This window comes from Haliaeetus albicilla, chromosome 21, assembly GCF_947461875.1.
Source record: "Haliaeetus albicilla chromosome 21, bHalAlb1.1, whole genome shotgun sequence".
Taxonomy (NCBI): domain Eukaryota; kingdom Metazoa; phylum Chordata; class Aves; order Accipitriformes; family Accipitridae; genus Haliaeetus; species Haliaeetus albicilla.
In genome coordinates this window covers 1,063,853-1,079,187 of record NC_091503.1, presented here as the reverse complement: position 1 = coordinate 1,079,187, position 15,335 = coordinate 1,063,853, and the positions used below count along the sequence as shown (strand labels likewise).

The 15,335-nt window shown below is 38.8% G+C and overlaps 1 protein-coding gene across 2 annotated transcripts in view; it reads left to right on the top strand.

Moving 5' to 3' along the window:
* Positions 1 to 15,335, top strand: part of SEMA5A (semaphorin 5A) — a 330,300-nt gene that overhangs the window by 229,299 nt on the left and 85,666 nt on the right. For both annotated transcript variants that reach the window (XM_069808839.1, XM_069808840.1), the window contains exon 13: positions 11,326 to 11,443. In XM_069808839.1, coding sequence (XP_069664940.1) covers positions 11,326 to 11,443 — 118 coding nt within the window. The remainder of the gene's footprint in view (positions 1 to 11,325; positions 11,444 to 15,335) is intronic.

Sequence of the window (15,335 nt, the reverse complement as noted above, 5' to 3'; positions counted from 1 at the left end):
GCCGTGCGGGAGGCCAGTGAAAGGTTGAGAACAAGACCGAAGGAAAAGCTGTGCCCTGGAAAACTGGAGTAGACCGGGGAAGGGGAGTATTCTCCCTGTTACAGTTCTTTACCAGCCCTTTTTGTTTTTATGCTATCTTATGTAGCATATTTTAGGCGTTTTTTACTAAAATAGAAGTGATAGGACACTTGAAGCCGCATTGGAAGTCCTGCAAAGCTTACTTTAAGGAAAAGTTATATATAGGCAAGTCTCTGCCTCAAGCGTTTTGTTGGTTTAGGGGCCAACATAGGACCAAGTTTCATCTTTCTTTGGTTTAGCAAGTTGAAATGGGATGTGTGGTGGTCCTGTAGCCCTTTTTGGCTTGTTTTCTCCTTTTCATTAAGTGAAGGACTTACATATTGGGAGGGATATATGTATGTGTGTGCGTATATCTGAAGAAGGAAAAAAATCTAATGACGTATTCTTATGCTTCTCTCTTTTCTTGCATGTGACGTGATCGTGCCATTCTGGTTGTACAAGACACTGAACACATTTCCCTAAGCAGATGTGTGTATTTCAGAAAGGGAGACCAGGCTGGTATCCTGTGTTTTCTTAGGGTCCGTGTACACGTGATGGCAATCATAAACACAGAGAGCTCAGTAATACGGGCGTCCCGTGTTTACACCAAGCCTGCACTCCGCTTCAGACATTTCAAGGCTGGAGCCTTATTACGTTATTAGTGAGGCATGAACTCCAAACTCCAGAGATGAACTTCCAGAGCACCTGCTTAGCTGGTGCCTGTGTGGAGGTCCCACAAGGTCCCTGTGCTTCTGTCAGGACAATTCCCGAGGTAGATCAGTGCTGTCCTGGCTGCAGGGCACAAACGTGTCCCTGCCCTCGCTGGGTGGGACTGGTGTCTCAAATCATAGACCCGGTGCGTGCCTGTAGGCTAGGCATTCCTCTCCCTGTTTGAGCAGTGAGGTCTAATGGACTAGATTTTAAGAGCTTGCTTCTTTCTAAAAAAAAAAAAAAAAAAAAAGCAGTTCTGTTCCCATTTTACTGAGTAGAACAGTAGCTAAATGACTCAAATCCTGCTCAAATAATAATTTATTCTTCTGCCCAGAGGTATGTGAAGTCTCATCTTCCACTGGAATGAATTACTTAAAAGGAGATAAAATTATTCCTATTCCTCGTGGGGCTTTTCAGTCATATCTTTTGTAGTTGCATGACTTTCCTCATAGTAATTAAATATCCACTGCACCAAAAGGGTTGCCATCCATGCTTTCTTCTCCCTTAAAGAGTTCACCAGCAATTCAAGCTCTGTTTTGTGAGAAAGGAGAGGATTTACAGATGTGATCTAGATGAAATATGGCATTTCCTTGTCATCTGTCGTTAGGGGATTCGGGTCATTTGGAAAAACGCAGACATAATCTTTCTCTCACCTATCACTTGCTTTTGGCTTAACTAGTTTTTTCCTGGCTTATGCTGGATTTCAAGCGTATTTGGTTCTCTACACGTAGAAAGAGTGTAGGTACTTTACTTGGGGCTATAAATTTCACTGGGTAATGAAACATCTGAAACTTAGTCACTGCATCACTGGGTGCTTTAGTACTCCTCCTTGTTACGTGTTGCCAACTGTTACTTCTATATTATAGCAATGGGTAAATAGAGTAATGGGTAAACCTTACCTAAGGTAATGCCTTGAGCCATTGTCGTTCCTTTTTTGGACTCTTTTAATTTTATCTATTCACATTTATCATACTTACGGCTATATAACTGTGCCAAGGCTATATTCTGAACTTCCATCAATAATAACTAGAGTTTCTTCCCCAGATCAAGGGCATGTGTAGTCTTTAGTATCTATTTCACATAATTATTAAGAAATAGAGCATGTTTGTGTATGAATAACAGCCTTAAAAAAGCCAAAAGGCTGAAGATGCACTAGCTCATCTGCTCTGTCTTTTTGTGTCAATGGCAGAGTGCTCACCGTCTAATCTTTTCTAATCTTTTTGTTTAGGTTTAGTACAAAGCTTTCAGACAATGCAACTCCCTCTGTTGAGCAGACTGTTCCTCAAGCTAATATCTCAATGTCAAGATAATTTTCTTGAGATTGTCTTATTTTTTCTTTCTATTTCATTACTCCTTGTTCTGTTTTCACGTGCTAGCCTCTAAAACATGTGGTTATTGCTTTTATTTGTAGTTTATTATGCCTCCTTAATTATCACTCTGATATGCTGTACATATTTAGCTGACTCATATTTCCTTGTAGATCTGTTCCTCCAGCACTTCCCTGTGGTGGAGTCCTCTGTGACACGCAGTTGCCTCTGGCAAACATTCCCTCTGGTTCAGGAAGGTTCTGTTCCCCACCAGCTCACGGCTCCGCTCCCGCAAACACTGTTATCAAAGGCCCTTGAAAATACTGGTTTACATTTGGAGGCTAAATTTGATTTTTTTTTTTTTTTTTTTTTTTTTGGTGTTCTAGTTGTAGTTCAGTGCACTTTTATGACTGTGACAGCAGACCATACCACAGGCAGAGCCTGTTGTCACACCTGTAGTTCGGGTTGCTCTGTGCTTTCTGTTATGCCACGATGTTTTAGTTGTTTATGAGTCGCCCATGCTAGTTATTTGGATTGACAGTTTTCATAGGGGGAGTCTCCCACAGACTTCTGCCAATGGCTGAATAGTTCTGAACATCCTGTCGTAATCCTGCTGTTCTCAGGAGTCAGCTAGGGAAAAATAGCTTGGGACGTGTGAGTTCTTACAAAGAGTTCTCCAAAAAGCCATGGCATCTTCATGCTACGGGAGAAAACCGCAGAGCAGTTACCTTAGTTCAGCTCTCCCTGGGGAAAATCTTTAAGATTTGACCTGGTTATTATCACCTGTGTATTGCAATTCACACATTTACCAAACTTTTATGGAAGACCATCAACATTATTCTCTGGAGCTACTATTTTCACTATGAATTCTCCAGCTCTCTGTACTTCTTCAAAGTTGAGTAGGCCAAGCATAAAGCACAACTGACTTTTTTTATACCTGCTAATTAACTGTAATATGAGATAAATAGAATGATTATCATGAGAAGATAACTATTAAACTCTCTAAAGCTGCAGCATTTGCTATGTACTTTGAAGGCTCTATGCATCTGTAAGAAGGAATAAGATCTGTAGCAGGGGGTAAAGACTCTGTGCCCTGAAACAAAGAACCAGTCAGCTTTCTTTTATTGGCAGCTGTGGCCTTCAAAAGCAACCTTGGGGGGCAGTGATTTCTCTGAGGCAAATTTGTCGATGCTATAATTTGTACTGGAGTTTTCAGTGCATCAGTTCTGAAAGTAGGGGCAATGAAAAGTTGTATCAGCCCAATGTTCTGCAAAACCTTACCAAGCAACGGTCAAGAATTGGTATTTCTGATGGAAGATAGGTTTCACACACTTAGAAGGCTTGAAAACTAATCTTACTATGACATTATGTCTAAGTAAATAAATAGTGCTATCCGCTAAAAGTGGTACAAATAGTGACTTCTCTGGTGTAAAAAAAAAAAAAAACAACAAAAAAAAAAACAAAAACAAAAACAAAACAAAACAACTTCTGGAAATATTTGAGTATTGTTTTTTACATTATATGCTTAAAATATTATTGGGTGACAAGATTGTTTTGCTAAGTAATGTTATCATAGCAATTCTACTGTAACCATAACTTTTCTCTCTCTGTACTCCATCATTTTTATTTTGGCTTCTTTGTTAACTATTAGCTAAGCAATCTGTACATATGCAAAAGATAACTGTAGCAGCATAGTACTAAAAAGGGTACTGGATTAACTGACAGAAGAAAACAATTATTGGAAATTTGGTTATGCTTTATTTCATTCCTAGAACTCCAGCAAGATTATTAGATTAAGTATCTCAACCACTGTTGCATTCCTTTATTTTGCCTTAGCTATAGATGGTGCTTCCTCAGAAGTACTCTTACACTCAGTAGGAACCTGTTTTCCTGGTAATAAAACACTGGCTATCCTTACGTAGAAGAATAATTATTCCTATATACTAATATTATACAAGTTAACAATGAGTAATGTGGTCTAAACTATTACTAGGTGCTAATGTGTCCAGAAGAGCTTGCCAACACATGGAATTGAAATTGCTGTGTTGAAAAAAATAATTCCAGAATAGTTATTTTTGGATATCCAGGTGGATTTCCTTATTTCAAAATATGCAAGCCTTATTCCAGTTTAAATCAGAGAAACACACTGCTGCATTAGAATGCTGGAACCACACGAGGACTGATCTGAATTAGTGATTCCAGAGCAATATTCCAGAATCAGAACCCTCATAAATTTCCCAGACTGGGATAAACAGTAATCCTGTCTGCAAGACTAGATTATAAGCACATTTAAATAACAGGAAGTCTATTTTTAGGTATTAGATACACTGCAAAATTATCTTCAGTTGGTGTGAACTTGTGAGAACACTAGTAAAGTCAGCAGAAGTATGAAATAAGCACACTTGAAAGTTTTCCTCACTCAGAAGAATTAGAATATTAGTCCCATACTAGGGAGGGAATCAATTCAAGGTCTACAGATCTGAGGTTGACCTATATTTCTGTCTTCCCTTGCAAAGACCAGGGTTTTTGCAGAAAGTGTCTTTGTCTATCTGGCCCACAAAATGCATCGGAGACAAACTATGCATTTACGTTTTGCTGCACCTGAAATATTTAGTCACAACTCTTTAAAGTGTGTGATCTATATGTGTGCGTATTGTATTGTAAGCACACATTTTTGGCAAAGAAGGAACTTTGATAAACAGGCAGAATTTTACAGCCTGCTCCCAGTGTATTACTTGAAGTAGCCTTATGAGAAAAAGGAAAATGTCTTTTCCTTTTAGTTTGCAAAGTTGTAACAAAACCAGATGGACTTGACTATATATTTGCAATTCAGATTTTATTAGTAGGATATTATTTTAAACAAAGAAGTGAGCTAAGAAATAAAAATTTGAAACAGGCATGTGGTTTTCATATGTCATGATGTAATTCATTTCTTTGCTTTGAAAAATACCAAAAGTTTGAGGAATTCTAAGTTCAGTGTAGTTACTGTTAAGTTTTTCTTGAAAATCACCTGACGTGTTTAAAGTAACCCACTTTCTAAGGGATCATTTCACTAGGCATTTGATACTTGGCAAGTGTATTCTCTGGAAACAGAAGTTAAAGGGACTAGATGGTAATAAGAAAGGGGGTGGGGGGGCAAATCTGGAAGGTTTTTTTATTTTAAATTAATTTAACATATCACATACTGGACTGCTACTCAGTCAGGCCAGCACATACCCTATCCATCTGAGCTTACAGTGCTCTGCGTTACACATCAGTTGTTTTCTCATGAGAATTATTTGCAGCTCTTTTAATACTCTATAATATTTTTTGTGGACATTTTCATTTATTTGAAGTTTTACAGAAAATTAATAACCGAGTTTGGAGTCCACTATTGACCTGAGTGTATGAGACAGAGAGAAAATATTTGTGATGCAGCAGTGTGAACCGTGGGCAGGATTCCAGGACAAGAGTTTGGTTGCTTCAGTTCCACAAGCCCAAAGTGAGTGGCTCTGAAGGCCATCTGCTCCTCATACTACGTTGTCAGGCCAGTGGGGGTATCTAGAGTTACTTCTGGAACGAGAGGTAGCTGTGCTCTCGAAATGTTGGGATACCTGTGACCTGTTTAGTACTCTTAAGGAGTCAAGTTGTTGTCATGGTTTAACCAACCCAGGACAGTTGTACGTCCTGAATCTGGGCCTGCTATCTTTACAATTGATTCATATTCTAGTATAAAGTTAACATCAACTTTGAAGTTCAAAAGAACCTAGGTTACAGCTGACGAAAAGGATCTGGCAGTCGTGTACCCTGTTTACATTTATATCCGCTACAGATATGAAGGTCTTCTAAAGACGTGGGAATACCATATGGAGGAAAACATGTCCAGCCTGGGCAATCACGTTATTGCCGGTCCGGTCTAGCAACACATAAACTTGTGGGAAAATCCCCAATTCCGTTGCTCTCACATTGCCTTGCCACTTAGGTAGCTCAGATTTTCAGAGCCTGTTTGCAAACCACAGCTTTGCAGGCTCTGGTTTCAACCCATCAAAAGGGCTTTGAAAACCCTAGCAGCACCTGGGGGTTCCAGCGTTTCCATGCTCCTGCCTCCTAATCGGAGGGTGGACGCTCTGTCTTGGCTGATTGACATGGATGGGGACCTCAGATCTCGTTTCTTTACAACGAACGGCAAGCCTGCGTTCTCTTGCAGAGAGCGTGCTCTGAAAGTCGTCTTCTGCATTGTTCTCGGTAGAGCTACTTGGAAGCACCAATATTCAGAGAACTGTGTGTTATAAAGGACTTTACTAAACAAATTATACATAAATTCCTGATTCTGGATTTGAAGGGAGGAGCTTGTAGATTTAGTGAATCATTCCTAGATGGATTTTGATTGTCTCATAGAAATTCAAGTCAGAGGAAGCAACAGTAGTCCACACAGAGTGACTGAGATGATTAAAAGATTTGCTTTTTCTTATAGGTATAGGCAAGGGTTAAGCAGGATTCTGAATATCTGACACACATCTTAGTTTGAGCTCCTAGGACTTTGTAAATTATGTGCCTACTATTTATGCTCTTCTGCATCATTCATCTGTATCTTTACATCCCCGTTCTTCATTGCACACACATATATATACGTATATATCTACAAAACCAGCAGTAATGAAAACACTGATAGGTACCTTTGTACAGAAGTCTAGTATCAGATTTATGTATTCATTCAGAAATGGATAGCACAGTGCGTTTGGAACATGAGACAGGCTTTTATCTTTGGTTGTCTGTTCAAATTTGCAGTGAGGAATCTAGCTTCTGTGAAATAAGATGGTGACCCCAGTTCAGTTCCTGGTATACAAAGTGTCCAGATCACAGCTGACAGTAATTGGAACTAGGTAGGCATGGCTATCTCAGTAGGAACGATTGAAAGGGTCAGGAGACTGAAATATCCTCTGTTCTTCAAAATGCGGTGTATAGGTAAAGACAGAAAAATGTTTCATTGAACAGGCTCAGAAGATGCACCTCTTAGGTTTATATATGCTCTGAATAAAATGTTACAGCTCAAGAGGACACCTGATTAGCACTTACAATGTATATTGATATGGGAATATATTCTTCCCCTGAAAGGAGATTTAAAAATCTCTTTTAAATCAGTGGTATCAGGATATAGCTTTTAATCTTAATGGTTTTTTATTCTTTGGAGCACACATAACAGATTCTTTTTAGTCTGAAACTGTATGGGTTTTTTTATATATTTTGCTCTGCGTGGTGTTCATTTTGGCCTCATTTTCTGTCTGAATAAATCCTCTCACATGTAACTGAAGTAGAGCAGTTTTGCTAGCCTGCTTGGTGATAATTATGAAATCGCTGAAGAAAATGACCTGCTATTGCTGCTTGCTTCAGAGTGAGGTGACTTACGGTTCTGTTACTAGTCAGTCAAAATCCATTAAGTGTTGCACTACTGTCTGTAGGCGTACCGAACCAGCGCAGCCAAATGAACGCCTTGCAGGAGAGACACTCAACTACTTATCATTCACGTTTGGTAAAAAATGTGAAATGACAACGCAGAGGAAAATTAGCATCAATCAGTAGAAGCCAAAAGCTGTTGAATGTTTTTGTAGAGAACGTTGACTCGACAGGGTGAGTGGCATCAAGAGTCTTAGAATGCACCAATTCACTTTTATTCCTGAATTTCCTTGCCGCACAAAATTGCCAGTTTTAGCAGTGCTGGGACGTGAAATCTAAGAGATGTGGGCTGGTGCCTACTGGGAGTAACAGACAAAACATTCATTTTCATCTCTGGTGAAACTGAGATGTAAGGTAGACTCCCAGAGACAAGATGACTAATATATTATCCAGCTCTGCTACTTCCAGTGTCACTGTCTGAAAGGGCCCTGTCAACTGAAAGACCTAATACTAATTTTAAAATTTATCTAATTTTTCAACAGTAGCATCTAAAATGGCTTTAATTTAAACAGAGATCTGGGAAGAAAAAGGCATAAAGATGTGTAATGGTACCTAATTTTCAACTTTCCTTACTGACATGAATTTGACAGCCATGTTGTACAGTTTCTTTTGTTATTTCATCTACACACTGAAGCTGTTCCTCTTACTGCTGTCTCTTGGGAGAAAGATTCATTAAAAAAGAGTTAAAACAATATGAAATTTTCATTACGGAGGACAGTAAGGACACATAACTGTGAGTTAATAATAGTCCCTTTAATTTCAGATTTCACATAGAAGTTCTGATATCTTCATACTTACAAGCTTTATTTTATCCTCATTTTCTATCCGTAAACTTATTTTGTTATCTGTTTCTTTTTTTTTTTGTTTTAAATCTAGGCATAGCAGATCAAAATAATTAGCCACTGTTATTCACACATTAAATTATCCCTCAAAGGAAAAAAAATGGTTTTAAAAGGTAGCATAATTAAGCAAATATGGATTAAAATTTACCCACATATTACCTATCCTCTTCTTTTCACTTAAAAGAAAATATATCCACTTTTCAGAGACACTGGTGGTCTAAGCAAGTGATCTAAAAGAAATAATAAGAAACCCCCCCGAGATGTGAGGCAGAACGGAAAAGGACTGTTGTGCCAATACCTGAGAACAGGGCAGCTATTGAAGCCAGGTCCTGCCTCATTTCATTAATATATCTGGCACAGTGAACTGAAATGCCAGAAAGAGGGTGGTGATGCTGAACTACACTTTTGTGGTATGATTTTTCTTTCTGAATATAAGATTTCAAAAATTAAACTTTTTACAACATGAGATTAGATATAATAATGACTGGGACAATCAATTAGAACATTATAAAAAATAAATAAGGCAAAACTAGAGTTTCTCATGTGAGGAATGCTTCTCAGATGAAATTTCCTGTTGCTTTGTTTGGAATAGTTCATATGTTTCCAGGATTAATTTATGTATTGTAGTGTAAAGAAAAAAAACCCAACAAATTATTGAAGACTGTTAATGCCTTTCATTTTTAGAGGCAGTTCTTTGCATTTGTAAGCCTCTTGTCATCTGCATGAGGTTAGCTGAGTTATTAACTTCTTAAAACCATAGCTTTCATATGGTCAGTGGACCTTCTTAACTAAATTCTGGAAAGATTCACCTCATTTTATCTTGCTGCAGTGCTCTCCAAACCCGGTCACTTACTGAAATGGCCACGTTCAGTGTCCATGGAGTGATGGAACGTGCTTTGTCCTGGCAGTACAAGGACTTTTCAGCATTTTTTTTAACTTTATTTCTTCCATGGAACTAGGATCCATTCTGATACCAGGAAGTTTTAAGAACGGTCAAAATATGCTTTGAGTGCCCTACTTATAACTGTTAAGTGACTTGTAATGAAAGGTGCAAGCCATTTGCCTGAGTGGAAAGTAATGTGGAAACAAAAGCAAAAGAGGAAATAGGGTCTAAGAGCAGAGTGGGAGAAGGATCAGCTTACTCCCAGGAAAGAGGGAGTGTGGTTTTGAGTGAAAGGGTATTGACTTTTAAAATATTTTATTTTTTTAATAGAAAGTGTCTAAAGCCTAATAACTGCATTTAAAAATATTAACACTTAAAGGAATAGTGAAGTTGGAAAAGTGAGCACTTCTACTCTGAGAAATAGCACAGCTAATGTTGCCAATTGTGCATTAGGTCAGCCTTTACTTTTGTTTTGGAGTCATTTTTTATAATTTTTTATAAAACATGTTTTGTAGTAATTTTTTTATAAAACATTATAAAACAGAGATACTCCGAAGGAGAACACTGAACATATTGTCTTGCAGACCCTGGAAGACCAAGACACTTAGAACTTTCCATAATTTGCATCAATTGTCCTCCTCACTTTCTACATAGAGTAAATGGAAACATGTGCAGCCTGAGTTACAAAAATGCTCAGTGCTCGCAGCTGCAAGAACCATCAGTGGGAACTCTTTTCTGAACACCGAATCCCCTAAACCAGAAGCTTTATCTTTGAACTGGCAGCCTAATTAGGGATACCTAGGGAGTTTTGGCTATTACGTCTCTTACTCTGTGCCCATTTTGCAGATGGGAACTATGCTCCCACATAGCACTGGCAATCCATGTTGCCAAGTGTACTGTAGAAACTAATTCTTTGAAATTTATAAGTAGTAAGGATCCTCTATGATGGTATTATGGAATAGCATAGTAAGGAGTTAGTAAGTCTGGATTTTGTCTGATGTTACTGTGGGAACTACATCAGGAATGCCAGAGATAAATAGAAATATGAATAAAACACAGGATTTGTGAAGACAGAATCACAGAAGAGTTGAGTTTGGCAGGGACCTCTAGAGATCACCTGGTCCTGCCCCCCTGCTCCAGCTGGGCCACCCAGAGCCGGTTGCCCAGGACCACGTCCAGGTGGGTTTTGAATATCTCGAAGAATGAGTTGAGCAAGAATGATCAGTTTAGCATTTTTTATAATCTAGACAAAATGTTTGAATTTATGATTTTTATGTGTAATTTATAAGTATTTTTACAAGTGTTAAACCGATTATATTATGCTTCACTATAATGGGACTTCCACCTCCTTTCTGATATATCTTTAGCTGTGAAGCTGCAGACCTATTGCCTGGACTGTTAATGCTTGTGCTACCAGTAGCAAAAGAAAGCTGCCGTTTAATAGCGAAAAGAACTAGTTTTTTACAGTGGGTCTTTCAGAGTCTGTAGGAAGCTGGACTACCATCCTTCTCTCTAACCTTCCTTTTTCCTCCTCATGTGCCAGAGGAGGGAATGTCTAGGGCAGTGTGTGAAATGCAAGAGGTGTGATGGCAGCCACCGGCACCCCTTTGAACTTACCTCCAGGGATTCTATAGCAGTGCAGACAACAAACCAGAGGTTTTCTAATTAGTTTTCAAAGAGTAGACATTGTCATCTGATTTCTGACAAAGATGATAACTATAATTCCAAAACTGATAGGAAAGACTAAGAACTGTAACTCCTGAAATCTTCGTTACTTGGAGCAGACAACATAGGCTTTTTATGAATTGCTGTAATTCTCTAGTAATTAAGTACAATAATCAGTCATGACAATATACCATGCATACAGCCAGAAATTCAGCTATGCACTTAAAAGAAATGCTAGCTTTGTGTAGGCATTCAAATTCATTTTTCTTCTCTTTTGTCATTTCATCTGTGCCATACCACAACAGGGATCAGTTTCGCTGTCTGTTTTAGGCCTGCGAAACATGAAGGGATGCCGCATAGTTATTTGGAGATCTTTGGTCAACAGAGATGAAGATGTTCATGTTTTCTGACTGGTTTTCATTCACAGTGCATGCATTGGATCCCAAGACCCTTATTGTGGCTGGGACATGGTGATGAAGAAATGCACAACGCTGGAAGAAAGTCTGAGCATGAGTCAGTGGGAGCAAAGCATTACTGTGTGTCCTGTAAGTCCAAATACATTCGTTTATCTCTTAAAACTTTTGATTCCTTGTGAATTTCATGAAAATGAGCTGGCATAGATTTTTTCAAACTCAGAAAACTGTATTTAATGCCATTTTCCTCAGGCTTTCCCATCAGATTTTAACAGGATATTTAGTTTCTTTTCTATTTCTTATCAAACTACTTATATAATATGATCAAGTTATTTATAGTACTTTCAAAGAGTAGTTCTTTTTTACCTGTAATGTCTGTGTTCCCACCTTGAAAGCAAATGTTCACTAGGATTAGAGATATTGACATGTTTTTCTCTGCAGGATTTTTCTCCATTTTGTACTTTGGAAAAAAATTAATCACTACTGGTACAATCTTTTCTTTTAAGATCATTACTGCTAATATAAAAGGCTATATAACATCCTTCAAAGTCCATGAATTGGAAGGGTGAATTGTATGGGTTAAGTCTCACCCACATAAATGACAGGAGTGATAATTATAACAAACTTCATGTTAATATTTACAGTGGTTTAACACTTGTCTTTAAAAATGATTTTGAATAAATTTAATATAATAAAACCCAAACAACAACGTTGATTTATATCCATCCTTTTTAATGTGGTTCCAGCGTTGGTTTAATATTGATTCGTTTCCCTCACTCCAAAGAGCACAAAAAGAAGGTTAAGAAGGATCTTCCTTGTGCTACTAACCTCTTTCCTTTGGAGACTCATGGAGGCTGCTTTGTCTTTGCATGTTGCCCATGGAGAGGGAGCCTCTCCGACTCAGTTCTGCTTTCATTGCTAATAAGAACTTATTGAACTTGTCCCCACTTGCCACTGGAGCGCACGCATCTATGAATTTATGCTCATACGACATCCATGTTCTATTCTCCATGCGTTTAACAAGCTCCTTTTAACATCTTGCTGACAGTCCACTCTCTTAAGCTGGGCTTCGTTTAGTGAACCAGAGACGTGCAAAATTAGTATAAAGTTCTTCCAGCTTTCACGTGGGAGCTCTACACGTGCTGCAGCAGCCTCATAGATACAAATCACTATACTGATTCCAAGGTCCTTGAGAACTAGCTCCTGCTGACTGTCTGTGTTTGGCATTAAATAGTAATTTTTAAAATACCTTGTCCTGTCATTTGCATCCATGCTCTCACATAATGGCCCAATAAAAAAGGCTTGCATTGGATTCATCTGCATTAGCATTTTAGCTGAAATCTGGAGCAACTTTGGGGCAAATACTCTGACTTTTCCCATCTACTGTTCTTTGTTTCACAACACAAAGCAGTCTTGAAGCACACAAGCCACATTACTTTCAGATGAAATTAAACCAAATATGTGCTCTGACTACTACGAGGCATTTGATCGATGGCCAGAGCGAGTCCAACATAAAGTCCACGAAACATGTATGGTGTATGTGTCAAGTCTTCAACACCACCTGTTTTATTTTCCAGATTGGCAGTTTATGTGTGTACCATTTGCTAATATAGACATAGCCATTGTCTCACAGAAAGTCGGGATTCGGTCACTAGTGCAGTCCTTGCCTCCCTGGTTGACAAGTATGCTAGATGCACTGTCCAGTATATTCCTTTCCAAGTACATGGAGTACATCGTATCTCCCTGCGGTAATCCCGCAGGCTAAATGTGGTTATGGGGAGGGTTTGCTGGTCGCCTGGTTGGGTTGCTGTATTAGCAAGGATTACGGGAATGGCTTGCTTGGTTGGTATTTGCCTGAGCAGTCTGCCTACTGCTTAGTCTTTGAATTCTGGCGTTAGCCCTTATTTTCTTTCATAGATAAAAAACATGAGGCCAAGAGGGGGTGGAGGGGGAGGAGGAATGGTTTAGAAAGGAGAATTCAATCCTGTTCCGTTCAATTGGAAAAACAATTATTTAGTATCTATTATATGACAGTTGCGTAGGATGTGACAGTCTAGTCAAAGCAGAGGAGCACCAAAGGATTGCTCAGAAATTCATCCACAGCTGTGAGACTTATGCTGTGTATCAGAGAAGAAAAGATTTAGCGAGCCTCCAAAGGAATTTTGGAGTTGAGCAGACTGAGATTGCATAATATAAGGAAAATTTTAGAACTAACTGTCTAAATTGAAAAGCGTGGTTTTACCACTTTACTGTCTTAAACCCCTGAACTCTAAGTAACACATTATTGAACAAATTTGAAAACTTCATAGAAACTTTCCTTTAACATAACACTGTATTCTGGCATACTGCAATCGATTACAATTTTGCTTAGTTAGGCTTTCAAATATTTGTTTTTATAGCATTTTTATGTGCTGTATTCACAGGATATATAAGCCAAGATGTAATGAATTTCATTTTGTAGGCAACTGAGCTATGTGCATCCTTGACTTTTGCTATATATATTTAAGACAATGTTGCAGGCAGAACATAACAGAGTATTAGAAACCTCCTACTCTCCCTCTTTTGGTTCCAATCAGTTCCAATATCTTAATTGTTAGTAAAACTACACTGGTCTTTTTAACATTATAGAAAATTTGTCAGGTTAATGCATGACCAGTTTCTTCTAAACTCGGATCAGAGACAGAGGCATGTTTATACAGTAGTTTAGCCCAAAATTAAAAGTATGACCAGTTGCACTTGAGAAATTATTTCCTAGGGAATTACTCACATATCGGGAGTATTTATTGGCATGTCATGGTAGAGCAGGGAGGGGGCTAGGAGAGGTGGCTGAGCATTTGTGTTACCATCTCGCTGAACTTTGAAGATCATTTGTGACAAATGTGGGTTTTTTGGTTATCTTGCTTTGATTTAATTCTCAAGTTGGTTTTTTAGGTTGTTGTTTCAGTTGGCCTAAGTACACCAATTGTGCATGAATATAGATAGTAATTAATGCTACAGCACATATGTCTACTTTGAGCTTCTTCCAGTTGGTCACATATCCCTATTATTCATCCAGTATTTTTTATAGTAATGAAGGTTCATTTTTTTGCCAAAATATTTTCCAGTGGGACCACTTGCAATCCATCACTTAAAAATACACTGTCTGACATTATCAAAGAGCTTTTATACGGAAAGTAAAAATATTTTTTTTTAAAGTTGGGGTTTTTTACATAAGTATGCAACATGAAAAGGCTTTATTTTTTACAGCTGCACGCAGGGAAAGAGTATAGTATGGGATCTTACCCGAATTCATTAGCAGCTTCCGGAAACACTCCAGAGCCACTGAATTCTACACAAAGTAATCTCAAACCCAAGAGCTCGTGGCAGATTTAAGGGCTGGGTCACTGAAGAAGTGACCTCGGCTCAGAGTGCAGAGGCACAAACCAGGAGGACAAGGTGTGTGCGGAGAGGCTCAGGACAGAGATGACTGATGCCGCCAGGGCATTAGGAAGGAAGAAGGGACTAGAGGTATCTGCAGAAGGGAAAGGGAGACAAAAACAGGGTAGTAGAGAGGGAAAGCAGAGCGTAGCCATGCCGGGAAAGTACAGCCCTATAGTCCGATTGATTGCGATTTTCCCCTTGAGGCGTGCCAGATGGTGAAAGGTTAATGGGCATGGGTTCTGGTGAGGGCTAAGGCGGCCCCTCATCAGTACATTTTGCCTTCCTATAGTCCTATGATGAAATTGTTCAATATCGCTTGTGAAAGGGAGATACTCATAGAGAGACAGAGCAGGTGAGTCGGGGAGAAGAGCAGAGACTGCAGTGGGATGATCTTTACAGGAGCAGGGGGCAAAAATCTGCCATCAGTATGTCCCTCTGAGCTCAAGCTTTCAGCTGAATTTTGTGAATACTTTCCCTGCCACTTGATATAAATTATGGTAACCATAGACAACTGTAGCTTTAGTTTATAATTGCAGGTGCAACAATAAAGATGCTTTGGTGCAGCATAGAAATGGAAAGCAGCAGACATTTTCACATCTCCGAC